The sequence below is a fragment of the Vidua macroura genome, chromosome 8, assembly GCF_024509145.1.
Source record: "Vidua macroura isolate BioBank_ID:100142 chromosome 8, ASM2450914v1, whole genome shotgun sequence".
Lineage (NCBI taxonomy): Eukaryota > Metazoa > Chordata > Aves > Passeriformes > Viduidae > Vidua > Vidua macroura.
The window spans coordinates 20,287,583-20,315,462 of NC_071578.1; the positions used below are offsets into that span (position 1 = coordinate 20,287,583).

Consider the following 27,880-nt stretch of genomic DNA (forward strand, 5'->3'; position numbering starts at 1 on the left):
GCAATTGACACTATGCCTCATTTTTAGGTGGTATTTGGATTTTCACTTTAAGCATTACCTCAGTAGTCCTATGTGTCAGTGTTATTTCTCTGATAATTAAGGTGGCTCCATAAAAAATTACACAAAAGCAGGGAAGGGCTTGAATCCTTTTTGCTGAAATGATGAGGCTGAGTCAGCTGATGCATTGCACTGGGAGCTGGTGGCTGTCAACAGCCGTCTTTCATCTACTGGCAATCTCAAAAGCATGAGTATCTAAGACATTTGATGAAGACTAAATAAGGGAACTATTTTCTTTTATTAATAGGAAAAAACCCAAGACAACCCCCAAACAAACAAACCCCTCACAACCCAGAGCCTGAAACCATTGCCCATGACTTCATGTATAAATCCTGGACAGAAGGCAGAACTAATGGATCCTTACATGGTTTAACCCCAGGCAACAGCCAAGCAGTGCACAGCCTCTCACTCACAGCTCCATCAGTGTGATCAGGGACAGAAGCAGAAGGGTAAAAGCTGGAACACTCATGGGGTTGAGATACAGTTTAATAGGGAAAGCAAAAGCCACACACACAAGCAAAATATAACAAGGAATTAATTCACTGCTTTCCATGGACAGGCAGGTGTTATGAAGCTGAGTAATGCAGAGTCCCCAGGCAGGTGCAAGAGAGAGCCCTTTATTGCAAAACCAGGCTTTTTTAAGCAGTTAACCCATTATCAGGTACATTCCATTTAAACACAACAAATATAATTCAACCAACCACCATAAACCACAATGCGAGCACATCATGGTTGTATAACTTGTTTTTCTACTTCCAATTCAGTTTGGTCACTTTCCCATAGTCCTCTTCTACTTAGCCAAAGTAGCAGGCCTGGGCCATGTTTTACAAGGGTAACAAGGCCCTTATTTTATTAAGGTTTTACCTATATGCAACAGGCAGGTGTTCAGCCATCTCCAGGGAAGGAGGATCTCATCACCTGTACCCATTATTTGGGAAGACAAAAAAACATCACAACATCACTACCAACATGCCCCACTTCTACCTTCTTCTCCCACTTATATACTGAGCATGATGTCATATGGTCTGGAATATCCCTTTGGTCAGTTTGGGTCACCTGACTGTGTCTTCTTCCAACCTTGTAGATGGAATGTACAATGGGAAACCTTTCTTATAATAAAGGAATAAAAATACCATATTCAATCCCATGAAACTAACCACATAAAAGTGCATCCTGAAATGATGAATCAAATCAATTGTAGATATTTTACTTTACCTTTAATGGAATATAATAAATATCCCCTAGAGCAAGAAATTATGTTAATTCCAGTAATACAAGCAAGATAAGAAGATGGCTACTGATAAAGAAATTACACACCACCAGTGAAATTGCAGCTGACATGACAGCAAATGACTCAGTCACAATCAAGACCTATAAAGAGAAATCATACAAGAGCAGAGCTTGGAGATAATTATATTCACCATCGAAATCAGATGCAGGGAAACCTAGCAAGGGAAACTGTAAAACCAGAAGGCCCTGAGTTACCATGCTGATCCATGTACACATGGGAATGTGTTTTCTGTGTCCCTCTAGGCAGACAGATTCTACTGCAGTGGGGTAGTATCTCAACATCTTAATTGTATCAGAGATGTATGTCAAGTTTTCATCAATAGGCACCACCGATAAGTGTATCTACCTCTAAAAGTAACCTGATACTTTGTGAAACAATATTAATTATACCTTTATAGGTATCATTTTTCAGCAGTCATTTAGCAAGGAATAAACAGTTTTGCAGCTTGGACACATCTGCCCCAGGCATATGATTGATCATTAGATTTATACAGTCTCTGTATTAAGTGGGCTTTGTACGAGCCAACCACTGATCTTTGACTTTCAAGATACAAGCTATCCATCTTCACTCACTACATACACTCCCTGGCACCCTTGCAGCAACTTGACATCAACGAATTACAAGAAGATTATCACAATTGCCAGTTTTGAAGCATAACTGCTGCTTCATGTTAAGCTGCCCAATTTTTAAGGTGAAAACATGAAAGTGTAATGGGCTCTTACAGAGCCTTGCTCGCTCCACATGACTCTGCAGCTATGTCAAATTAAGCACCAAGCCCAGTTTGATGCAAACAAGAATGAGATCAAACAGCTACTCTCTAACAAGAACACCTCACACATTAGACTTCTCAATGACACATCAAAGCTACGGGAACAGAAACATTTTAAAGCTTTATGCAATTTGACCCAGCCACACCTACAAGAAATTAAGGCTGCACAGAGAAAGCTTAAGAATAGGAGATCCAGTTTTTACTGGTACACAGACCTAGAAGTGCTTTTATGAAGAGATAAAATCTGTTCATGCTCCCATGCATTAGCACTCCTTTGTAGTTTTGAAAGGTGTTCCCCACTTACGTAAGAGAAGCAAACTGCTTCCACACAGGCAGAATGTGTGATCCTTTTATTGAGGCGCTTCTTTTATACTCAGGAGCCTTCTTCAATGACATAGCTGAAACTGCACATTAACTGATGACGTTTAGGCCTGAACTAATGAAGCAGAGAAAACTCCAAAAGTCATCTGTCATGATAAAAATGGTTAATAAAGAGAAAGCAAAGTTCTGAAATAATAAAGTCCTCTTAGCAGCTATTGAAAGCATAAATGTTTCTTTTCACAGAATATCCTCAGGTGGAAGGGACCCACTGGTCCAACTCCTGGCGCTGCACAAGACCATTCCCAGGAGTCACACCATGTGCCTGAGAGCAGTGCTCAAACACTTTTTGAACTCTGTCAGGCTGGTGCTGTGACCACTTCCCTGGTGACCCTGTTCCAACCACCCTCTGGGTTTAAGATCCTTTTTCTAATATCCAAACTAAATCTGCCCTGACACATCTTCCCTTGGCTCCTGTCAGTGCCACCACAGACGTCAGTGCCTGCCCCTCCGCCGCCCCTCACGAGGAAGCTGCGGGCCGCGGTGAGGTTTCACCGCCTCAGCGATGCTGCCCCACCCGCACAGCTTCGTTGCTCGAGAGCGAACACACGGGGCACTGTAAGTAATAGGCAAGTGTCATCCAGGAAGAGAATTTGTCACTAAACCTTGGTTAGGGGCAACCAGCATTTCCTCTCGGCAGAATACCTGACAACCACTTATTCTTCTATTGAGGCAATAAAGACTAACAGCACTTGCCTGTCTCACAGAACCAAGACCGCAAAGACTGTATAGCCGCGCATACAGTACTACTGGAGCACCTTCGCACTTTACCCGGGCGCCGAGCCCGCCCGGCTGCCTTTGCAGCGCCACCACCTCAGCGCCGTGAGGCAGCACCGGCCGCCCGCGCCCTCACGGCGCCCTGAGCCCCGCGACAGCGGCCCTGCCGTGCCCAGCCTGCCCGCACGAGGGCGCTCGCCCAGCCCCGCCGGCGGAGGGCGCATCACCGCACCGCGCACCAGGCGCGACCCCGCTGCCTCCGACGCAGCGCTGAGCGGCATCTCCGCAGCCAATAAACGGCCTTAAAGACGGGCGGGGAGGGCGCTGCTGGCCAATAGGAGAGCGGACAGCGGGGAGGCGGGGAATGCGAGAGCCCAATTGAGGAACTTTCCGGCCCCGGGAGGGTGGGAACAAGAGTAAGGTTCAGTCACAGACGGTGCGCGCTTCCTCCAATCAGAGCGTCCCCCCCTCATCGCACGCTCCGGATTGGCTAACAGATAGCCTTAGCTCGCCCGTCTCGCCAATAGGGAAGCGGCGCTGCATGACAGACGTTCGGCTCAGCCAATTACTGTCGGTACGGAGGACCCAGCCTCTCTCTCTTGCAAAATGGCGGCTACAGCTCCCGGTGCGGCTCCTCCCGCGGCCGCCCCGCCGCAGAGTCCGACGGCGGCTCCCGCCGCCCCGGCGGGGAGCGCTCCCCCCGCGGCCGCGCCGACTCCGCCGGCCCCGCCACCGGCCGCGCCACTGTCAGCCGCGCTCTCGGGCCCCTTCCCCGGGGGCCGCGTGGTGCGGCTGCACCCGGTTGTGCTCGCCTCCATCGTGGACAGCTTCGAGCGGCGCAACGAGGGCGCGGCGCGGGTCATCGGGACGCTGCTGGGTAAGAGCCGCCGCCCTGCCCTGCCCGCCGCAGCCTCGGGGGGAGCGCCCGCCCTCCCCGCGGCGCCCCCCTTAGCCGCTGTCCTCCCTTCCTTCCTCTCCCTCCCGCAGGGACCGTGGACAAGCACTCGGTGGAGGTCACCAACTGCTTCTCCGTCCCGCACAACGAGTCCGAGGATGAGGTACGGAGGCGGCCTGGGCGGAGCGGGAGTTCTCTCGGCGGGGCGCGACCCCCGCGCTCCCGCTGCTGCCGGCCGGTGCCCGTGTTGCCCTCCGGGCTCAGCAGCCTGTAACCAGCCGTCTCGGCACTCTCCCGTTTCGCAGGTGGCTGTGGATATGGAATTTGCCAAAAACATGTATGAGTTGCACAAGAAAGTGTCTCCTAGCGAGATCATCTTGGGCTGGTAAGTTGTCCTTCTGCAAGAACATACAAGTAGGTCTGTTGATTCCTTAATTTACTTAAAGCACATAATTCACTTTGTCACAGATGGAAAAGCAGAAGCACTAATGCCTGTGACAGTCATATCTTGCAACTCTTGTTACACTGTCAGTGGTAAAGCTCCTGCAGCTCATGAAAAGGAGAGACGGCATTGGAGACTTAAAAGATTTGGTTTTATTTATGTCTAGCAAGGTACCACAGAGGAGTGATGTGTTAGAGAATGTGTGCCTAGCTTTGTTAGAGGAACTCACTTCCTGTAATAGAACCTGTACCATGGAAGTTAACTGGTTAGAAAGAAGGGAGAATACAAAAGAGGCTTTTAATGTACCAGAGGTGTCAGAAGGAATCACTGATAGCACTTTGAGTACTTAGTTCTCTGCTGGAAGTACCCTGTGTGTGGGATGTGAAGCAAGATCAGTACAGTTATGGGAACAGAGTGTTTGTCTGAGTGTGTGGCACAGTGTGTTTATCACTCTTTTCATGCCTACAAAATGGCTTCATTTTCTTTCTGTGGAGCAAGCTTCCTCAACAGCCTTCTAATAGCACGGCAGAGTGCAGTTTCAGTGACAGGAGCTTGCCTGAGAATGTGAGATGCTAATTGTAGAGCAGTTAAAGGAGCTAGATTAACAAGTCAGACCTCCTGCAGAGGGATGTGTGATTTGTGGATGACAAAATTCATCCAAGTTTCTTTGGTATGCTTTGATTACATAGATGGAAAAAGCTGGTCTACAGCACAGTGACAGATAACTGAATGTTGGGTGTCTGATGTCAGTTTACTGATGTTTTATGGCTGGTACTACAACACTGGCCTTGTGCATATTTTGGGCATGGATATGCTCAGCTTGTGATTCCAACAATTTCAGGGACAGGTGGCCATAAAGTCAAAAATCCTCAGTTCAAACACTTACGTTTAGTATGCTGCTACAGCTCAGTGTTTGGAAATCGGTGGTTTAGGATACAAACCTCTTAAATACCAGCAATACAGAACACTGGGCATTTGAATGTTGGAAGAATGGCTCTTTAACGTGTGTTCTTTTGAAGGTACGCAACAGGTCACGACATCACGGAGCACTCAGTCCTGATCCATGAGTATTACAGCCGGGAAGCGCACAATCCAATCCACCTCACTGTGGACACAAGTCTCCAGAATTCACGCATGAGCATTAAAGCCTATGTCAGGTACTCTGGGAGCTGCCTTTCTGGGAGGGGAGCAATCTGAATTACTGAGAGATGTCCCATCAGAGTGGCAAGAAATGTAGTGGCACACAGTGTCCTTTTTTGGACAATATTGTGCAGTAGTTACACATAGTGGTGAGCCAGGGATCATGGCTTACTTCTCATTGGAATGTCTTGACCACTGTATGTAGGCTGAAAGACTTCATTAACTGGAACCTCACTGGCGTGGGGAATTGTGACTTAATTACCAATTTTCAGAACATCTTTGGGACATTTCACAGGGTTCACACAGCTGGCAGTAATGTCACTAACTTCCATCACACTGACTGAATGCTAGCCTGTAGCCATAGGGTTTTATTGCTCAGCAGTACACTTACAGAAGTCGGAGGATTAGTGTGGTTAAAACAATTCAAACAGAATCTTCTTGATGGGTCTTTCTTCCCCTTAGCTCCATCATTCTTATCAATTAACAATGGAGATTAAACATTGAGAAATTAAACTCTTCCACCTCACTGAATTCCTCCCAGTATTGGCTGAAGAGCTCTGCTCTGTAAGGAAAAAAACCCTTTTCTTTGTAGAAAAAGTGCTACTTCTTGACTGTGCATCTTTAAAACGGGAACTGTTCCATGATATCTTACTTAAAGCGTAAATGGACTTCGATACTTTGAATAATAGGTATAATAAAGGTGCTGAGAGTGCTTTGTACATTAATTTTGTCATATTGCTTGTTGTTTCAGTAATTTCTTAAAGCATGAAGTATTTCAGGATAGAAGAGCACTTTCTCTAAAAGCAAGAAGGAACTTTGGTTAAGATGGTAGTACTTAGTTCTTCATGCATTTTTGCTGACGTCAAACCAGCTAGGAGTATTCTTGGATGAAAAAGAGCAATTAATAGCATGCCAGAACTGGTTTCCTGTCCTCAGTTATCCTTGGGTCTTAAAATTGCTGATTTTGGTGAGAATGAGTAACATACTCGTGTTCATGCTTTAGTGCTAACAGAGATCTTTGAGATGGAAATCTCTTCCTCCTCCCCTATATATGTCCATGCTGAAAATGTTTTGTTGTTCTCTTTTTTTTCCTAGTGCCCCAATGGGAGTCCCTGGTAAAACTATGGGCGTGATGTTCACACCCCTAACAGTGAAATATGTTTATTATGATACAGAGCGGATAGGAGGTGAGTGCTTTCTTCCTGTTTTGGTTATAACTATTGTTGTGACAATGTTCAAATGCTTCTTTTACCCTGGTAAAACTGCCATTCTGGGAATTTTACTGGAAATCAGACTGTCTTGCTGAAGCTGAGCTAAAAAATCTTCAACAAGTTAAGGGTTTAAACTGGTATCTGTGGCAGTCACTTTTTTTCACTGATCCTCCTTTTGCTTCCAGTGGATCTTATCATGAAGACCTGCTTTAGCCCCAATCGTGTGATTGGCTTGTCCAGTGACTTGCAGCAGGTGGGGTCAGCGTCAGCCAGGATCCAGGACACCCTGACCATGGTGCTGCAGTACGCTGAGGACGTGCTGGTAAGGCGGGCTTTCTATCAGCCAGAAAACAGTTTGATGTTAACTTGTGCATCTTGGTTTTCTCTTTTATTATTTCTCTTTCTGGGCCATAAACTTTGAGTTCCACTTATGCTGAAGTGTGTGTTTCTTATGCTTAGTCTGGCAAAGTGGCTGCTGACAACACTGTCGGGCGCTTCCTGATGGATCTTATTAACCAGGTGCCAAAGATTTCACCAGAGGACTTTGAGACCATGTTGAACAGCAATATCAATGTAAGATCTTAATTGATTTTTTTTCTGTGCCTTGCTAGCAATTTTGGAAATTTGTCATACAGACATAAATTTGTCTATGATCTATCTTTTCATACCAACATGCTAATAGCTAATATAGCTTTTTTACTGTCTGTAATTTGGTGTTTTAAGGGCTGAGGGTGGATAAAGAAGCTCAGCATAATCTCGCAAGCAACTGCAGATAAAAGTATTTATTTTTAAGGACTTGGGAATTTTGCAAGTAATCTGAAAACCAGTACCAATTCTTCTTTCATATTGTTTGGACGGTAGGAATTACCAAACTTAAATAATTTTTATTTCAGCAATAACTGGTGACTTGCCAGATCCTTTTGCCTGAGCTGGAGTTCCATCTCTTTGCATAACACTTACAAACGTGAACAAGGTTTTAGCCTGCTACCCGATTTCTCTAGCAGATTTTTAGAAAACTTAAGTTTCTGAAAGTGTGGTTCACCCACAGTCTGTAATACCAGAACTAATTTTTAATTTTGCTTATACCCTTTGACTTCTCTGGTTAACATGGGTGAACTCAGAGTTAAAATTTCACAAGCAGTGTTTCATATGCCAGGAATACCAAAAGCTTCCTGCAAGGGAAGCATTCCTTAGGGTAGGACTTTCAGGACTAACAATATTTCTTGTAGCTGATTGTAAAATGCTTTACAGATGTTAAAAATTCAGCTCTCTAATAAGCTATGATTTGTTAATATTTCTGATCACTTGTTTTTTTTCCCCTCCCTTTCAGGACCTACTGATGGTAACCTACTTGGCAAATCTCACACAGTCACAGATTGCTCTCAATGAAAAACTTCTGAGTTTATAAAGAAACTTTTGCCACCCTACACTTTAAGGAACCCGAAGAATGAGCAGATACACTTTTCTGTGGTGTTAGAAATTTCCTTGGACTGTAATTTAATTACCTACATGACTTGGTTTACATTGTTATTTCTATTGCTCTGAAAAATCCCTAACATGTTTTAGGAAATGATTGGGAACAGCTGCAGTTCAGTTGAACCTGGTATTTTAAAATGGAATATGAAAATCTTATGTCTTGTGGGTTTGTCTACTTGTATAACAAAATACAGCTTTATTCTAAGAATGTATTTGGAATAAAAGTTCCATTGCAGTGGCAACAATGGCTTCTGTCTAGAAAGAAAAGTTTCTCATTTATTGTGTAATGAATCCATTTCTGAAAGTGGGTGGGTGGGTAAGATGGCATCAGGAAAGAAAGAGTGGATGGGAGTGAAGTCCAGTTCTTTGCAGGCTTTTTTTCCAACTGCTAAAGCACACTGAAAGTGTGGGAATTTGTGTTGCATATAATATGCTTTACCATGAAGGACTGCAGAATAGTCTCTGGTTTATTAGTGGTGCTGTGTATATCCCTTCAGCAGGCTACTGACAGACTACGAAACAGTAAATTCAAATTATGCATATTCTTATTTTCTGATTGTTTGGGAAAGGAAGTAAAGGCCAATAGCATTAACCCCTTATAAAGAGGGAGTTCAGAGAATTAAAACCAGCAACTGAGTTCATGGTAAAAGAGTTTGAAAAGCATTTGTGCCTAAACAAGCTTGGCTACTGGAGTTTCCATCTTTGCCAAAGAAGAAAAGGACAGCAAAATTACAATCCATGAGATTTGAGGTTAAAAGTTGGGTGTTGACAAATAGGAATTTTCTATTTCATAATGCTGTACTGCTGCTAAAATTATGTGAAGAGAAACCCCATTTTCTCCCCAAGATATGTTTCATGTTTACTAAGTTATAGCTAGAAGAAAGCCAATACAAATGTCAGCTGTTACTTTGCACGGTCTCTGCCAATTGCATTACCTTTAGAAGCCTGTCTTACCGTTCAGCTGTGCTGAGGAGGGACTCTGCTTTAACAGAGTTAAACCATCCCTCTTCTACAACTCTTCCCACCTTACTAAGGACTGTATCTAGTTTGGTGAATTAATTTGAAGTACGCAAAGAGTGTTCTCCAAAACTGGTAATTTGCCAGCTAAATCCAAGAATAAGACTCAGATTACAAATCTACAGATCCTGTAGTAGTTGTTCCAATCTAGAGAGTTCCCCCAGTGACTCAATGCTAAATTGTAATTGCAAGGTCAATGTAAGTGAAAACTGAAGGTCCAGAAAAGATCCTCATCTCATTGAAAATATTGTTTTTGAGCATTAAAGAAGTATTAGAACTCAACTCTGTTTTTTTATTAGTCTGAATAAAAATGTTTTGCTTTCCTTTCTCTTCTTTAAACTTAATATTCTTAAATTCAGCCATTTAATGTTTCAAAAATTTCAGATCTTGGTGTTTTTTGAAGAAAGTTTTGACACGGCATCAAGTAGCAGAAAAGAGAAAGCAGCAAAGGTGGATAAGTCTCAATTACTGCAAAGAAGCTGCAGGAGAGGGAAGCAGAATACTCTTTCCCTGATCTCTCCTCTGCAGGAAACTCTTAGTCATTCCCTTTTAGGAAAAGGGAGAAAAAACATAAAAAGAGAGCTATTCAGCTTTTAGAGTGTTAAAAATCTATGTTGTTGTTTTATAAGCTGGTGTGCACAAAATGCAAAGTTCCAAGAAGAACAATTTGTGATCATTGTGGAATTTGCCAGTCCTTGTGAGTACTGAAGATTAATAATGAAGATATGTGAAAAGGGACTGAGGTCATGTCTTCCTAGGTAGAAAGATTCACTGCAAAGCAGAGGTGTCTGAAGTGACCAAAGTCCATGAGTTTAGGCCTTTGCAAGACAGGACATTGCCAAATGCTTGGAGGTGGAGTAGGAAAAGAGATTCCTTTTAAAAACTCTGTCTGATTCCATCCATTCTGTCCTTGTGGTGATCCTTACTTTGACTCTGGAGATTTGAATGTCTGATTTCAAATTTCAGTGGCCACTTTTATGAAGGACAACCCAGTGAGCACAAATGTAATGCACCATTTTGCTTAATTGTAAAGCCTGAGCTGTGCTGTTACCTAGAAGGCTTTCCTTCTCTGGAGCTGTAAAATGTTGACACAAATTACTAAAGGTAGTCTATTAGAATTGTTCCACTCTACAGGAACCTGTCTAAAAACTTGAAGTTCAATAGAAAATCCGGTGGGAAAAGCTTGGGAGTCAAGAAATATCACCAAGGATTTCAAGCTTTAACTCATATTGATTTGTAAATTGCATTAATTTATTAGGGAACTTTATCTTTGTTTGTATGTTTCTTCAGAATGTGTTGCTCCAAATAATTGACAAAGTTAGCTTTACACAGTCAAGATAGATAATTCTTTGGTATTCTTCTGTATATTATATTGAGTCATACTAGTGATCTCAGTAATACAATAAAAAACTTCCATCCTCTGTAATGCATTCAGCATTTTCTTTTCCTAGATGACTTCTCTGAATGAATATAAATTCCTGGACATTACTGTATTTATTTGTGACAGTGTACATATTTTCCTGGTAAATATTAGGCTTTAAAATACCTCGTTCAAACAACTCTTTTACCACCTCCCAGCACTCAAGTATTTAACTGCTCAAATTATGTAAATTATTAAGAATGTTAAAATGTTTAACATCTTCAGATTTTTTTTTTTTTTTTAATCCTGGCTTAGTTGAGTTCAACTTGGGTTTTTACCTCAGCATGAAGTTCTTGAACAGGTCTTTTTCTCAATATACATAATAACATTCAGAACAGAGTTTAGTGTTACAATTAATTCTCTTGTTCTCTTTTGATATAACTTGGAGGAAATGTATCAAGTCCATCCATCTTGTTGCCTTGGGCCTTTCTCAGACACAATCTCAGGTAGTTTCAACAAAGGAGGAGAGTTTCAGCCAAGTACCTCTGGGCAGTACAGAGGCAATGAAAATGGTGAGTGAGCATGGTGACTTTGGACAAGCTGCAGTTTAATTAGCACACAGACATTATGCTTCACTCTGACATCTTCCCAGCACAGTAAGACTGCTGTGTTTCTTATCAAAATTAATACTTACAGGATAAACTATCTTATTTATAATTTATATTTAAGGAGTGCCTTCATAAAAATTCAGGAGGTAGTAATGGTCCACTATTTTTTAACTGATGCGACTCAGCAGAAAAAAAATTCTATATTGTTGGGTATAACAGACCTTATTGTTATCTGCAATTTGAAACTTAAATCCTCACTGCAGAATAGCAACTTCATTTGGCGATTATTTCCATGTACTGGAATGAAGGTCACTAAATTTGTGTTTTTAGTTGAGTCACTTCAGTTTCTTGGCAGAAAACTTAAACCTGCTGCTAAGAGGAGGCAGTGTTTTGGTGAGAGATTTTGTAAACCTGTGGACATACGCCACCTATACCTGAAATTCATGAGTTCAGTCCTAATGATTAAAATTGATGTGAAAATGTTAGACACACAACCCTTCTAGAACAGTTAAGCAGAACAAGGTGCTGTTCTCCTGTGCTTTGAGGAAGGGTGAAGCTTCAATTTCCTCACAACGGAACCAGAGACTGGTTGGCAACTCTCGCAGGGGTTGTGGGAAGCGCTGATGTTCAGAGCAGGGTGGGTGGAGCACTAACATGACTCACGGGGCAGTGACTCCCTTGCGCAGCTAACCTAACACAGGGCTCCTCCTGCCTCAAGGGAGCTGAACTCGCTCTGCTCCCTGCACACAGGGAAGGTTAACTCAACAGCTCACTGGCACTGTGCATTTCAGTAACTGCAGTCACAAGGCAGTCTAACAGGAGAAGTGGATTTAGTACATAATGTAGACTTGGGCCACTGCAGTATCCTGTGGGTTTGTTACACTTTGACCTATGGTTCAAAGCTGAACAGTTCTTACAACAAACGTGGGGAAAATCTTTGTTTTTAATTTAATTATATTGGCTGGAGTAGAACACCAAAAGTAATACTTCATATGACTTCAGTGGGAAATAATGTTCCAACCAGGACACATAGAGAAGCAGCAATGCTTTAGCTGCCTACATCACCAACAATAAATTCCTCTGGAAAAAAAGTTTTGTTTCAGCTGTTTTGACAACAACTATGTAGTTGAGCCAAGTCACTCCAGACCAGAATTCTGTCCAGTACCATGTCTTAGGATCAGATGCAAGAATATTACAAAGAGAAGAACAAAAGTTTGTCTCTCCACTAAACTTGAATTTTCTAATAGTGAGAAGCTGCCTTGACTCTGCATGGGGTTTTAGAAGCTTTCCTAAATGTGTAGGTTCTAGGTATAGTAAAAAGCCAAGAGAGTTCCCTAAATACAAAGAGTGAAATTAGATGACCACAATGGTTCCATTGCATGCTTTAAAAAAGTAATTCCAAACATTCTCGTTGATACATAAACATTCAATGCATTTAACAGATTCTTCAGACACATGTAATTTTATTTAAAATATTCTCTTCTTCCTTTTACACAAAAAGAAAGGAATTTGTTTTAAAACATTTTTTCTTTTCTTGGGTAGCTTAAGTCAAAACAGTCCACTAAAAGAAAAAGATAAAGAATTTTATATTTTATAAATGTACTTGGTTCCCATGGAAACAAGGATTAAAATATTTACCTGTCCTGAAAGAAATGTGCTTAACAGGTGAAATAAAGTAGACATGCACTCAGAGTGTCAGCTGAAGAATGCTGTGAGGATTAGATTCTTACAGCCACTCCTGATGTGTTCTGGGTAAACAAGAGAGAACAAGCCCAATTTTCCTGGATAGGTAATGTATTAGATTCATGTGGCTTTAGGTGCTCTTCATTTGAAGCAAGCAAACATGGTAAATTATTACCCACCTATTTTCTGCTGTCTGCACTTCACACTGTTTTACGGATAAAGAGAACAGTGGTTGTTATTTCATCTAGAGCTGAAGTGCTGCACCAGGTTACAGGAAAGAACCAAAACTGTTTGCATTGGAATGGTCTCCAAACTGCTAACACATCTGTCATAAACAAAACAGGGGATTTTTTTATAACCTAAAGTAACTGGTGCATAATATCATAGGTGAGGCCTTCATAAGTTGTATCTTGTTTGTCAGAATGCCTTATGAATAATTAACCATCAGGTAAAGAAAGGACTACACGTGTATAATGTCTATTCAAACTATAATATTAATAAACATTACAACAGACAGAAACAAAATAGTAAGGGCACTCCCCGTAATTACATACAAATAGCTATAATTAAGATTTTTTTTTTCTAGAAAAATGTATGTAGTAGTCAGTCAATCTTACCTTTATGTCCTCTTGGGACATAGATCCTTGTCTTCAGTAACTACAGCAAAAGGAGCAGCTCCTCCAGCTCCATGCAATTAGTTCTTTTATATTCTTTGCCTGTTACGTGCAGTTCTGGTGGCCTGGGTGACTTGATGGACTCCCTGCAGCTACTAAACAATGATCTTGATTTAAAGACGCATGTGTTACTGGATTACAGACTTGACTTAAACCTACACGCATTAGGGCAGAAATCATTGCAGCGGTGCTGCAGGGAAACTGCAGTGTGGACTTTTCTCTCCCTTTCCTAGCGGGTGGCAAAGGACTCCCGTGGGACAGCATCTCCGGGCGCTTCCTGCGTGAGCGCTTCCCCTGTCACGGCTCCACGGGCGAGTGGCTCTGCGTTTGTGGCACTTGCGCCTGGGAGCTCACCTCTCGTCCGTCCCGAGAGACAACCGGGCATCTCACAGCTTTCCTTCAGCGAGGCGAGGCGAGCCTGCACGGGCAGCAAAGGGTTCCGTGTTGGCAGGGCCGTCACTACCGGCACCGGGTGCGGTGCCCCTGCCCGCGGGCCGGGCGGGGCGGGCTCGGTGCCGGGGGCGGGGCGGGCATCGCCGCCCGCACAGGCTCCATTTTGCGGTGTGGCTGCGGAGAGAGGCCGGAGGCTCCGCAAGTTCCCCTCAGGTGAGGTGGCTGGGGGGGGAGGGAGGAGCCGGCCGGCCGCCACTCGCGTGCCCCTCGCCCCAGCCCCCGGCCCGGACCCGCTCGCACCGCCCGGGGGCTCGGCCGCAGCCCCGGCTTTGCTCACACATCGCTCGGGGGCTCGGCCCCAGCCCCGGGGTGTAGATGGAGCCCCCGGCGGCGCTCCCGGAGCCGCGGCCGCCCGCAGCTCGGGGCTCGGCCGGTGTCCGGCCGAGGGAGGTGCCGCTTGCCCCGGGGAGCCGCACTCCCGGCGGGGGCTGCCCTGGCGCTGCGGAGCGGGGCCGAAGTCAGGCGGCCTCGGGAGAAGTAGGTACCGGGACACCGGGATACTTGCGTCCGTCCGCAGCTCCACCTCACCGGAGGATTCGCCGGGCCGGCCCGCGGCTGGCGGCTGAGGGAGCGGGAGGAGCCTGGGGCGATGCGTGACTGCTCGGAGCGGAGCGGGGCAGCGGCAGGCGGGGCCCTTAAAGGCGGCGGGGGCGGGCGCCGTGCGGTGCCGGGCCGGGCCGGGCCGGGCCGGGGGGTCCCCGGCCGGGGAGACTTCTCCGTGTTTACCGGCTGAGCTCCCGCCCAGCGCACGGAGCGCGGCGCGCCCGCTGATGTTTCACCGCGGGCCAGTGCCGCAGCTGACTCACACTCGGCCCCCGGCTTAACCCGCCCCGTGCCCATCCGGGGACAGCGGGGGGAAGCGACGGTCTGGTGGAAAAAAATCTGTTGTTGTTTTGGTTATAAAAGTAGTTATGTCAGAGCCACTGTTCAACTTGAGGATGCTTGTGCCAAATTTAAAGTCCATTTTTTTTCCCCCCCGTCGTTAAAAGTTTCATAACCTGGCTAATGGTCTCAAATCTCCCTGCAACATGCAGGATGGGATGATCTCTATCCCCACTCCCCAAGGCCCTCTGTTAAAAATGTGACTAAAAGAAACAGTTAATGTCAGGAAATAGAAATTTGTTCCACAAATGAAGTAATGCTGAGGGATGTTCAAGAACAGGGACCTGTTCTTGTCAAATTACCATTTTACATGGGATAGCCAGGGTATTGCTCTTCTCCCAGGAACTACCCCTGAGAGCAGAGCAGTGCAGGATGACGGATACAGGTGCTTGGTGCAGTCCAGAAACCTGCGTGGTTTCTGTCCTGGCAAAGGGTCCAACCTCTCTCCTGCTGGCACCTCAAAGTATATCTTGCATTTCAAAGCTTTCTGGAAGTTTGAGTCTCTTACTACGCTTAAATGTCTGTCTGACTTTAAGTAAGAGTGATAGTTAATGACTATAATTACTATAAGTTGAAGATGCTTCCCTTCTGAATTCTGATTGCTATGGTCAGATGTAGGAGAGAAAAAGAGGAAAAGTTCTGTGGGTTAATAGCAGATTATTCAAGTGATTTAAACAGATAATTAGCAAGCAAATACCTACTACAAACTCAAAGATGAAAATACCAAACTCACAGTGAAAATACCTTTTTTATTTTTTCTTTCCCAGAATGTCATACCCAGGTTATCCCCCTTCTGATGGCTACCCTGCTTTCCCAGGTTATCCTGTAAGTATGGCTCTTGAATGTGTTGCATTCCTAATGCATTTCTATTGTGTGAATATCCCTTCTGACTGTGCTTCATGTGTCTGTAAATAGTAGCTAGTAGTAAATAGTAGTAGTCAGTTCGTGTACCCTGTTCTCTAGTTCTCTAGTCTTTGTTTTCCTCTGTATTTCTCTGGGGATGACTTTACAGCTGTCACATAAGAATTCCAAGAAGGAAGCTTAGTGTTTTTAGTGATGCCCATTGTTCCAGAAAGGTCTTTGGTCTTGTTTTATTTTATCTTGTGAGTTTGGTTTTTTAAATACAGCTGTCTCATCTCAACAACTCTTTTTTTTTTTTTTTTTTTTAATTTCTTCTGTAAATAGGAGGCCCTTTACATGTAGGGTTAGAAGTAATCTCTGAACCAATCTGTACAAAATACTCACATAGCCATATCCCAGGATTTATAGAGATGTTCAACAAGCTTCAGTGGTCACAGCCATCAGGAAGAGCTTGGAACACTTCACTCAAGTAGCCCAGCTTTCATACAACACCAAGTAAATATTTTTCTGAGGATAGAGAACACTGTATCTTGACTACCCCATCCACAGGACTGTTCCACCTTCATGTCACAACTGAATGGAAGGCTGAAATGTATCAGGTATGACTGATACTGCAGTCATTTTGATTTGTCTGCAATATTTTTCAAAGCTAGATTAATCTGTGCTTTTATGGCACCGATCATGGCACTCACAGCACTTTCATGGCACTTGTCATGCTGTAATTGTGGGAGTTTTACTGGTATGCAGTACAGAACCAGACTTTAAGCACAGATCTCAGCCCAAATGCCTTTAAGATACTGAAAAGCTACAAATACATGCAAAATATAAATATATACATATAAATACGTGCAATGAATTCTCTGATGATTTTGCTTTACAACCTACCCTTACTTATTCTGAAACACTAAAGTCAGTCAAATGAAAGACAAACATGTTAGAAACAAGACTATTAACTCCAGAATTTCTTTTCTTCCCCCAGGGCTCTGTTGAGGTCTCATTATTTTAGCTGTAGTTTATTTTTAACTACATCTGAAAATATTTTTTTCTTAGCTAGGATCTAAAAACCAGCCAGTTTTAATGAATTAATGTAAAAGACCTTTTAGACTTGTTATCAATGATTTCCTAGTCTCATTGATGATGCCTAATGGGATAACCAATTTAAAAGGCATATGTGAAATTGTTTTTTTCTGCAGCACTGATAGTAATCTGAGCAGGGCTTTTGAGCATCCTAATTTTGGATTTATGAATCTAAATTCCTATAAAATCTTTTTGTTGAGTCAGGTAGAGAAATGTTAGACTGTATCTCTGGGGAAAAGAATATTATATAGCCTGGGCACAGGAATCTGGGGGTAGAAATCTTGGGGCAGCCAAACCCAAGAACATTTGAGCTAGGCTTTTCTGCTCTGCACTTTATTTCTGTTTTCTGGGGTCAACAATGAATGTGTACTATATGTAATGTGTGACTTGTATTTCTAAAGCTAGTCAGTAAAGATGATTCCCAGCAAGTGAGTAATGGGTCCATCCATTATGCTTCATTATGAAGCTGATTTTGAATGCCTGATTTCTAAGATCATGTATAATGACTTTTACCTTACAGGGCTTTCCCTCAGAGATCCAGATCATTCAACGAAATATTTCTAATATATATCTTAATGCTAATAGCAACCTTTGTAGTATGGCTGGTAAATCATACATGTAGCAAAACAAATATTTAGCTGTTGGACTTGTTCTTTTTATTTAAAACCTGTAACAGGTGTTCAGTCTGACTCAGAGATCCACATTTAGTCATTGAACATCCATGCTTTATAACCTGGGTTCCAAAGGAAATGGGAAAAAAACCCCAAAAGGTTCTTGCCCTGTAGCATTTAAAAATACTGTTTGTGCAAGACAGGCAGAAGTTTCAAAGCTACTATGCTCTTAAAAGTTTTTTAACAGGAGGTGAGCTCCTAATTCTTCATAGAGAGCAAGCTGAGCTGAGCTCACCTCCTCCTTGTGTGGGATAGAAAGAGCAGCTTTCCAGTAAAGGACCAGGAGTCCGAGTGGCTGCCAAGTTGAATGTGGCTCAGCACTGCAAGTCCTCAGGGAGGAAGGCTACTGACACACCAGGCTTTAGCAAGAGCACCTCTGCAATTCTGTGTCTGGTTGTGGCCTCCCCGTACAACAAAGACATAGACAAAGAGGAGCATGTGTAGGTAAGGCTGCTTGCCTGGAGAAGAGCAGGCTAAGTACAGATCTGTTCAGTCTTCTGGTGGGTGAGAAGGAGCAATAAAGACATTGGAGCCAACTCTTGTCAGAGGTACTCAGGGAAAGGGCAGCTAGCAAATACAGGTTGCAATTGCAATGGTTCGAGGAAAACATTTTTCTCTAGGAGAGTGGTCAAATCCTGGAACAGGGGCCCAGAGAGGCTGTGAATTTGTCATTCCTTGGATATACTGAAAACTATCAGGCCTTGCATGAGCTCACCCAACTCCAAAGCTGGCCCTGCTTTGAGAGTGGATGGGATCTCAGGCCATCCAGAGGTGACTTCCACCCTGCAGCACTCCCTGATTCTGTGTCAACATAGGAGATGCATCAGAACACCCAACCAGGAGGACCCCATCCAGGCTTCAAGAATTCTGCTGCTTCAAGCCCTACAGCTAATTGTATCATTCACATTGTTATTATACACATGGACATTTTGACATCTTGGGAGTTTTTAACTCTAATGTGCTGTTAACAGGCATACTGATACTAAATTTTTGTGCTTCAGCCAACAGGACAGGAGTCTGTCTATCCACCAGCTGGTCAGTATGCCTATCCTGCTGTTCCTGGAGGATTCCCTCCAGCAGGAGGAGGGACCTATCCTGCAGCACCACCGAATGCTGGGTTTCCAGGGGCAGCAGGGTATCCTGCCGCGGGGGGCTACCCCACTTCAGGGGGCTTCCCTGGAGCTCCCCAGGCTGGAGGAATGCCACCTTATCCTGGAGGTAAGATCCTTTGTTACAGTACCAGTCAGGAGTGATTTCCAGTGTAACCATTCCCTGTGCTCGTTAGGAATAGTAAAGAAAAGCAGCTTTGTTCAGTGATGGGTGCAGGCAGGCAGCCAGCCAGGTTGCCATCCAGCAGTAAATACCTGCATTGCTGATGGCAGAGCCTTGGTGGTTCTGGGTCACTGCACAGCCAGACATGGAGAAACCGGTCTCTTACATAGTTTTGTTTAATAAACTGGCTCCTGTTGTGTCAAGAAGTCAAGTACAAAATACTAAGTGTGCTAAAGTCTGGCTTTTTTGTCCCTGGCTCCTCCAGGCCCTGGCTTTGCTGTGCCTCCCACTGGGCCTGGCTTTGGTGGCTATCCACAGCAGCCTCCTGCCCAAAGCTATGCTGGAGGTGGACCAGCACAAATTCCAGGTATGTCATATATAAGAAACTTCAAGCATCCATGGTTAAACCAAAAGACTCCAGGATAGGTAGTAACAAATTAAGCTCTTACCTTTGTTACTTGTAGCTGTTGAGGTTTGTATGCTGTGCCCCTCCTGGCATCTTTCTTGACCAGGCTGCTGAAGGGCTGATGAGAACCATCTCTGTAGGTGCTACATCCAGAGGGGATGGCTGTCCCTGAATAATGGTCATGATGTAGTGGTTTAGGTGCTTACCCTTTTTCAAACTGCAAGTATCTCATGAGAACTGTGAAACCCAGAGTCCACATTCAGTGAGTATCTAGCAGTTCTGTTAATCTCAATTGCATTTTTCAGATGAGTGTGTTCACTGTGATCCCTGACACACTTTCCTGAAAGAGGAAAGGAGAATGCACTCATTTGCTTAAAAAGCAGTGCAGTGTTTATAATGCTTTGAGTGGTCGGTTGCTATAGAGATGATTTTCTTTTAGAAAATCATATATAGAGATATATAGAGACTATAGAGATTTTCTTTTACTTTAGAGATGATTCTCAGTTACTTTAGAGATGATGTCCTGGAATGCATCAGCTGTGTTTTAAAGAAATTTGAAGCAGAAAAACCTTTTTGTTTTATGATTGCTCTACTAAGTTTCTATTAAAATTATAAGGGATGTGCATACATATTATGAATAAAAATAAAATTCCAGTACAAAAAAATAGTTTTAGCTTTTGTATTACCAGTGCTTTTGATCACAAAATGAGATTCCTTCAATCCTTTTTGCAGCAATGAATTCTGAATATTTATTGTTTACATGCTAGGCATTTTAAAATGTACATTACAGCTTTTAAAGAGAGCACTGAACACACATTCTCCATTTGTTTGGGCTATCTTGGCTTCTGTCAAAAATAGCAGAATTTCATAAGGAAAGATCCTTCCAGATCCCACAGCACCAGTAAGTTTAGTATTTTTAGAATTGCCTTGCTAATGTACGTACCAAAGTGCATCTGTGATTGCTTCTTCCCATTATCCCCAAGGGAACAAATTCAGTTACTGATTGTGGTAGGTACCATTAGGAAAGAGGTTGTGTGCAGTGGTAGGTCTGACTTTATATTCAGATTAGATGTCATTTCCATAATAAGAGGAGACCTAATTAATTACTCCTACCTTGTTCTTTATTTTCACTAGGATTTCCTGGTGGACAAGTACCATCCCCAATGCCTGGTCCGGTATGTGCTGTTTTCTCTTCTATAATTAATCTTATGTGGCTTCTGTAGTTTTAATGTTTTTAGAGCTGATTTCCAAAGTTTGCAATTTTGTTCTGCATCAGGAGTTTCCATCCACCCTCAGAGTAATGTTGCCCTGATTCTGTGTTAGTGGAAGAAATGGAGAACTCCTTCTGAAGTACTGATTGCAGAGTTGTGATTTTAATTTGAATTTTATTGTGTAGATATCTAGTTACACGTGACTCTTATTTTCAGCCTGCTGCAGTGGTTCAGTGTACCCAGGGTACAATTCAAGCTGCTCCAAACTTCGATGCTGGAAGGGATGCAGAAATCCTACGCAAAGCTATGAAGGGTTTTGGTAAGTAAGAAATAGAAGCTTTAGTTCCTATTGATGTAACTTCTTAATGCCATTTTGTTGTTTTCTTCAGTGTTTATTTAACCATACTTCCTCCCTACAAGCTTTGCAAAAGTTACCTTTTCAAAATGCCCGGGGCTATTTAGTAGATGAAGTTACACAGAAAATTTGGTGGACTTAAATAGCAGCCTCTTAGTATGTAATTATGCCCAAATGCAACAGTAGAAAGTGTACAGTTTTGGAGGGACTATATGACATTCTTACATGACATTGCCCTTCTGTTTCCAAGGAACTGATGAGCAGGCCATCATAAATGTTGTTGCTAACCGCTCCAATGATCAAAGGCAAAAAATCAAGGCAGCTTTCAAGACTATGTATGGCAAGGTATGTTCACTAGTTCTTTGAACTGGGAAAGAAACCCAGTCTTTCAGCTGCTGCTTTAACTGCCTGGTTGCATTTTAGTCTTGGGGAATGATTTGAGCATTTTTAAAATGCACTTCTTTTGGTTATATTCCTTATGTATTGGGAGAAATCTGGTATTTGATATAGGATTGTCTGGATACCTGGCAGAAGGAGAGGTGGGGGAAGGCTGGATGCTGTCTCTGTCCCTGACCACACAAGAAGCTTCTCTAATGCTTGACAGAAAATAATCAATCTTAAACTGCCCTTGTAGTAGTGTCTGAAACTACTGAGTTTTTTATGCACCCAAACCTGCACTGAAATCTTCTTTTTCCCAAGAAACAAACTGGGAAATAATCGATTGAGGATTTGATAGTAAATAAAATTCCAGGTTAATTTAATTTTTTCCCTGTCGCACTACGACATGAAATAAATCAGCACGCTAAGATCAAAAGAGGGGAAAAAAGAGGAAGTTTATTTCTGACTCCGCAATATATAGAATTCTAAAAGTGACAGTGGATTGGAGGGTGGAACTGCCACCTCTCCAACCACACTGGTCAAACTAAGAGTTCATCAATTCTCTCTTCCCACAAAGAAGAATGCAAAACAATCATTGTTTATATGAAGTGTTTGAGAAACTCGAGTAGAAATATGTAAACATCAGAAGAAACTTTTAGAAGAACTTTAAAACTCTCAAAAGAACAGGGTGACACTTCCCTGTCATTTTTGCAACCTAAAGTGAAATTTTGTAGTTGTGGCATTAGTGAGGAGATAATGGAGAAGAGCTGAGCTGTCAGAGATTTGGACAGAGGGAAGTTCTTAATAAGAAATAAAACAAAGCTTTACAGGAAAAAAAGCACGAAGATAGAAAGGTAGAAATAAGTCACAGAAGTTCTAATTTGATCTTTCTTCAGTATATGACCTATATATGCCTAACACTCTGCAAAGCCCTTTCTGTGTTTATAATTGAACAGGATTTAATTAAAGATCTGAAGTCTGAGTTAAGTGGTAACGTGGAAGAATTGATTCTAGCCCTCTTCATGCCTAGTACCTACTATGATGCCTGGAGTTTACGTCATGCGATGAAGGTACAGTATTCCTGTGAAGGAAACAGTTTTAAACTATCTTAAAATGCTCATCTAAGAATACCTGGTCTCAGCATTGTTGAAAAATCCACTAGTGTCAAACAAACCCTGGGATTGCAGGGTTTAAAATTATTTTCTGCTGCAGCCCCCAGTTCCAGACAATTCCTGCAGGATTAGCCAATTAGCCAGGGCAGATGTCCATTCAGTAGAGGAAGTGCTGCAGGACAGAACCTTGTTCTCTACCACTTAGGCATAATTTTTGCTATGAACCTAGAAAGGGCCAAGGTACTGTTAAAACCATAACCACTGTTTAAACTATATGCCTTTTCTTACTAGGAACAAACCTTTGTTACTGAAAGGTATTTTTGGATTATCCCTTTTTTTCCCCCAAAAAGACAATGAAAAAATAATTTCTTAAAGTCAGATGATGGATATATCTATTGAAATATAAAGACACCATTTAGAGATTAGGTGAGCTAGTTGGTTTAAACTTTTAACTCAGGTAAACTGGTACATCCAGTTACTGGAATGTCTTGCTTGAGCTGCAGCAGCTTGCAAGTAGAAATGAGTAACTCAACCCATGTATGAATGCACACCTTCTAGAGAACGTAGAGCTTAAATGAAGATCTGCCTTTGATGGGGAATAGCCACTCAACCATTTTCAAAAATGCATAATATAAGATTACCTAGAAGTCTCACATACATCTCCTCTCCTATCTAATCCTTCCCTGAATTGAGATGTTCATGCCAGTAAGATCCCTCTGTACAAAGAAATCACAATTAACTTTTATTCCTGGGAGAGGGAAGCATCTATAAAAAGTTCCACATTGTGGAAGCAGCCATATTTGGATAGGGAATACACTTGTCTACTGACCAAAACAGAATTTAGATGTGTAACTTTCACTTCAATGATTATTAAAAGGCTTTACCTTCCTTTGGTAAATTTCCAGATTAAGGTTGCCAAAGAATTTCCTTCCTAAACCATTTTCCATTTAACTTTGGCCAATGTCACTAATGTGGATGTATAGTTTTAGAGTGTTTCTCTGAACTGGTGCAGAATGGCATGTTTGAGGAATCTTCATTCTATTTTAAGTATAGAGTAGACTTGGTGCTTTCGCACTGCGGGGATATACAATCTAGATTGTACTAAATTTTGAAATACCAGATGACTGCCTTATTTCACAGTTGAAGGAAACTACATAGATAGTGCTCTGTAGTTATGCCTTTGTTTTCTCTGCCTACAGGGAGCAGGCACTCAGGAGAGTGTATTGATCGAGATCCTTTGCACAAGGACAAACCAGGAGATTCGTGAAATAGTGAACTGCTATAAATCAGAATTTGGAAGGGACATTGAACAAGACATCAGATCAGACACTTCAGGACACTTTGAACGATTACTTATATCTATGTGCCAAGTAAGCTTTAATTTTTTTTTTTTTTTAATAAGATAACATCTGATGTGTTTAGTCATAATGGCTCCACAAATAGCCTGTATGTGCTTAGCAAGAGGCCGGTTTTTAAGAAATTAGCCCATGGTCATTAATTTTTTCCCTAAGATATGATACTTCAGTCCCTCCTCAAGAGATACTTCTTATCTACAAATCCATGATGAATTCTGTGATCTAATTTAGCACCCTCAATTAATATCAGAACTTACGTGGAAATATTGTGCAGATGCACCCAAGTGATCCTCTAAAGCAGTGCTCTACACCTCTCTTAGAGCAAGATACATTTTTTTTCATATGTTAACAAAGTGATCTGGGTGAAGCTGATTGGATAACCTCTGTGGTATGCAGAATGCCTGTGAGAATCCCTACAAACAAGATAAGATGTGCCACAGGGCAAAACTTCCCCCCCAGGTTACTCCATAGCCTGCCTTCCCTTTATGTGACCAAACTTAGGGAGGTGCTGCTGTTGAACTCAGATGACCACTGGGGCTTTTTTATCCTACATCATTTACTAGGGCTCATTTTGTGTTGAAGAATAGTAACTTGCAATTACTCATATTTAGGAAGAAGTATGTAACTAATGCAACTTCCCACATTTCTCTGATCAATTTGCCTATTTCTAGAATTTCTATGACACTTCTCTATCTCATTGGTTTCTTCCTTTGTGAGAGTTCAGCTATGCTCTAGATATTTGGTTAAAAGTCAAAATTCACAAGAAAGCAAACCTGGAGAAGCTCATGCTGCTAATTTTTATTTTGATAAATCCAGTAGTTTACAATAACTGACAACCACATCATTTAAATAGTATATTAATCTCTATAGATACAACAGTATTGGAGAGAATGTATTCAGCCTACTCAGCCAGTATGTTTAGCAGTATCCATCCATGCACTGGGCAGCAAAATGCCAAAACAACCACCAAAGCACATAAAATGTCATATAAGCCCTACTGACACAAGTGTAGTAAGTGCTTTCTAAAGGCATTCTTATTTGAAATAAGCAACTTCTAAATAAAATAGGAGGGAAACCTGAGATATTTCAGGTGTGCATATTCAGTAAGATAATTCATTAGTTCGTTTGGGAAGAGTCTTTGCAACTTGAAGCCTAGAAACAAACAAATCAAGAGAAAGCTTACATTATTAAGTAAAATAGAGAATTAAGTACAGTACTTAATTAGAAGTATGAGATGATTTGGAGAGGTGAAGTTATCTGAGTCAGTGTATCTGCAGTTTAAAGCATGTCCTACAGATAGGGGTCTGAGCCACTTTTGTATTTACATCCTATAAAGAATATTAAAACAAACAGAAGCTGTAAAGCAATGTAATGTATTTCAAACTACTTCTCTTTCTGCTTGGGGTCTATGTACACTGCAAGCAGTTAAAGAACAGATTTCTCTGTGAAATTTCATTTGAAATCTGTTGTCTTTGCATTAAGGGTAATCGTGATGAGAATCAAACTGTGGATTATCAAAAAGCTCAAGAAGATGCTCAGCGTCTGTACCAAGCGGGTGAAGGAAGACTTGGGACTGATGAATCTTGCTTTAATATGGTTCTGGCAAGCAGAAGCTTTCCGCAGCTGAAAGCAACAGTTGAGGCATACTCCAGGGTAGGAGGTCTTCACTGATTTCAAATAAGCTTGGTCAATGTATTTATTTTAAATTAAGGTTCCAGTTGCTACTGCATTTCATCATCCACATATTGATCTCATTTATTTGTAGATTGCTAATCGTGATTTATTAAGCAGCATTGATAGAGAATTTTCTGGAAATGTGGAACGTGGTTTGAAGACTATTGGTAAGTTATATGTTCTTCCCTCCCCCGTTATCCTTTAGGAATTAAACCTAAATGTAACCAAAGAAAAATCCAATTCAGCACTGGCCATATGGCAAATGATCACATAATCAGAGACTCTGCTAGAACAGAGGTAGCTTCAACTATTCATATGATTCATCTTGCACTTAAATGAAGAAAATAAGCAACAATCATGAAGAAGTCAGTTTCAAATAAGAAAAGGCCACATAGAAACTACTTGTCACTTCTCTGGGAAGGCAGGCAAGTGCTCAGAAACAAGGGTCACTGGTTAGTGCTTGTAGCTGTGTAATTCAGTTCTGCAAAAGGGGGTACACCAGTGTCACAGAGCTGTGACTAGGTGTGCAGCTCCTTAGCAGAGACAGCTGAGCCACCCACACTGATAACCTCAGAGCCAACATGAACCTACTGAAGGCACAGTTCCCTTTCCATCCCCTTCCCCACCACCATCTACCCAAAAAAGCTCAGCTGTGACTAAGGACAAGCTTAGCAAAATAGAAGACGTTGTTTTTAATTTACTTTTTCCTACTAACCTGTTATAATAAAGCAGTTCAACACAATTCAGCACAATTAACTGATGGTGAAAATCAGTAATATTTAGTAGTAAATCTGGAGACACCAGTCATATCAGTGCTTACCCAAATGACAGCAATTCTGTAGCCATAATGGATAAGCAAAAACTTCCCAGAGTGTATTCTACTCAAGAGTTTAATGGGAAAAATTCAGGTCTGAGAATAAGGTAGAAGAATAGTAGCTGGTCTCTGTGTGGAACAATCTACCTGAAACAAAATCTATTCTGTAACTACAAGAGTTGCAGAACTACTAGAGAACCTTCTACATTTGTATTTTCCTAGTGAGATTCTAGCAATGGAATACGAGTAAAATACGTTGTGTCCCAATACCAGCTATCCAAGGAGAAGAACTGTTTTTGAATTAGCTGTTTGATAATTAAGATTTCAGAGAGTTTTGAAAAGCAATTCCAGAGGAGTTAACTCATACTAACTGTAAGATTTTGTGTGAAGGAATAATTCATTTGATCAACTTGAAAATAAGTTTAGCTCTATAAACAAGTCCTGTTATTCACAGTAACTGGATCTTCACTAAGACCAACCTCTAGCTGTCTACAGCAAAAATGTTGCCAAGTTGATTCTGCCAAGTATCACTATATGGGATACATTACTGGAACTAATCCTAACAATATACTTTATTGCAGTGCAATGTGCTTTAAATCGCCCAGCCTTTTTTGCAGAAAGACTTTATTATTCTATGAAAGGAGCTGGCACAGATGATTCTACCCTCATCAGAATTGTAGTCACTCGCAGTGAGGTAAGAAATTCTCTCCTGCATACCAGTCACATGCAGCAGAAAACCATCTACCCAAACCAGCTTGTCACTTAGTCCTCCTTTCACAGGTGTAAAATCATGTACTGCATGAAGCTTTTATGGGGCTCACATTTAGATGCATGTGTTAATACAAGTCAGTTTTCACGTAATAATTTAATTAACTCTGCCTAGATTGCAGTAGCTGCTTGTTTTCCTTAACAACTGTTGTTGCCCATCTACATAGCAAGTGAGCACCTCCAGGTGAGAAGTTCATCTGTTCAGAGTTAGGACAGCACAATCTTAACAAGGCATGGAACAACTGCTGCACTCTGCTTTGGGAGCTGCCCCTCTATCCTTGGAGGGACCAGCTGGCTTGTCCACTGCACAGGGTTAATCATTGCACATCTCACCCTTGGCATGTGTTCTCTAGTTCACAAGAGAGGAGGTGTGGGGTCACTGTCTAGGATTTAAATAATACACTGTGGTTGAGTTTTCTACTTTTTTCTGTCTTTGCATAGATTGACCTTGTGCAAATTAAACAGATGTTCACACAGATGTATCAGAAGACACTGGCTACAATGATAGCAAGTGATACAAGCGGTGATTACCGGCAGTTGCTGCTGGCAATTGTTGGGCAATAGAAGAGGATTATCTGGTTTTTTGGTTTGTTTTTTTTTTTGAAACAAACTGAAGGACATGAAACATGCTTTAAGTAGATACTAACTATCCCTGTAAAAGAATAATTTTAAAGGTTGCCTAATCAAATATGCTTTCTTGATGATTCAGTAAGCTTTTTGCACTTACAATGCCTTAATTTACAGCACATAATATCTTTATTGTATAATAAAAGATATATCTTGTCTATTAGACCCTAAGCCTTAGTATTTTTGACCCAGACAAAACCACTTCCCCTCTACTGGATTCCTGCATGCATCTCTGTGGGAGTCAAC

At 42.1% G+C, this 27,880-nt stretch overlaps 3 protein-coding genes across 4 annotated transcripts in view; 2 read left to right on the forward strand and 1 right to left on the reverse strand.

Moving 5' to 3' along the window:
- Window positions 1-3,803: 3,803 nt before the first annotated feature.
- Window positions 3,804-8,623, forward strand: EIF3F (eukaryotic translation initiation factor 3 subunit F). Its single transcript, XM_053984028.1, has 8 exons — window positions 3,804-4,089; window positions 4,200-4,270; window positions 4,413-4,492; window positions 5,569-5,706; window positions 6,785-6,876; window positions 7,086-7,222; window positions 7,360-7,473; window positions 8,231-8,623. The coding sequence occupies exons 1-8, from the start codon at window positions 3,819-3,821 to the stop codon at window positions 8,306-8,308; spliced, it is 981 nt and encodes a 326-aa protein (XP_053840003.1). The 5' UTR covers window positions 3,804-3,818; the 3' UTR covers window positions 8,309-8,623.
- A 5,628-nt stretch (window positions 8,624-14,251) lies between these two features.
- On the forward strand, window positions 14,252-27,799 carry ANXA7 (annexin A7). The gene is made up of 13 exons (XM_053984333.1): window positions 14,252-14,324; window positions 15,821-15,878; window positions 18,664-18,880; window positions 19,200-19,301; window positions 20,475-20,515; window positions 20,768-20,870; window positions 21,157-21,251; window positions 22,241-22,354; window positions 23,596-23,766; window positions 25,234-25,404; window positions 25,517-25,592; window positions 26,821-26,933; window positions 27,449-27,799. The coding sequence occupies exons 2-13, from the start codon at window positions 15,822-15,824 to the stop codon at window positions 27,569-27,571; spliced, it is 1,383 nt and encodes a 460-aa protein (XP_053840308.1). The 5' UTR covers window positions 14,252-14,324; window position 15,821; the 3' UTR covers window positions 27,572-27,799.
- PPP3CB (protein phosphatase 3 catalytic subunit beta) overlaps window positions 24,530-27,880 on the reverse strand; it is a 46,961-nt gene continuing 43,610 nt past the window's right edge. For both annotated transcript variants that reach the window (XR_008438215.1, XM_053984332.1), the window contains one exon: window positions 24,530-24,903. The gene's annotated coding sequence lies outside the window, so the exon portion shown is untranslated. The remainder of the gene's footprint in view (window positions 24,904-27,880) is intronic.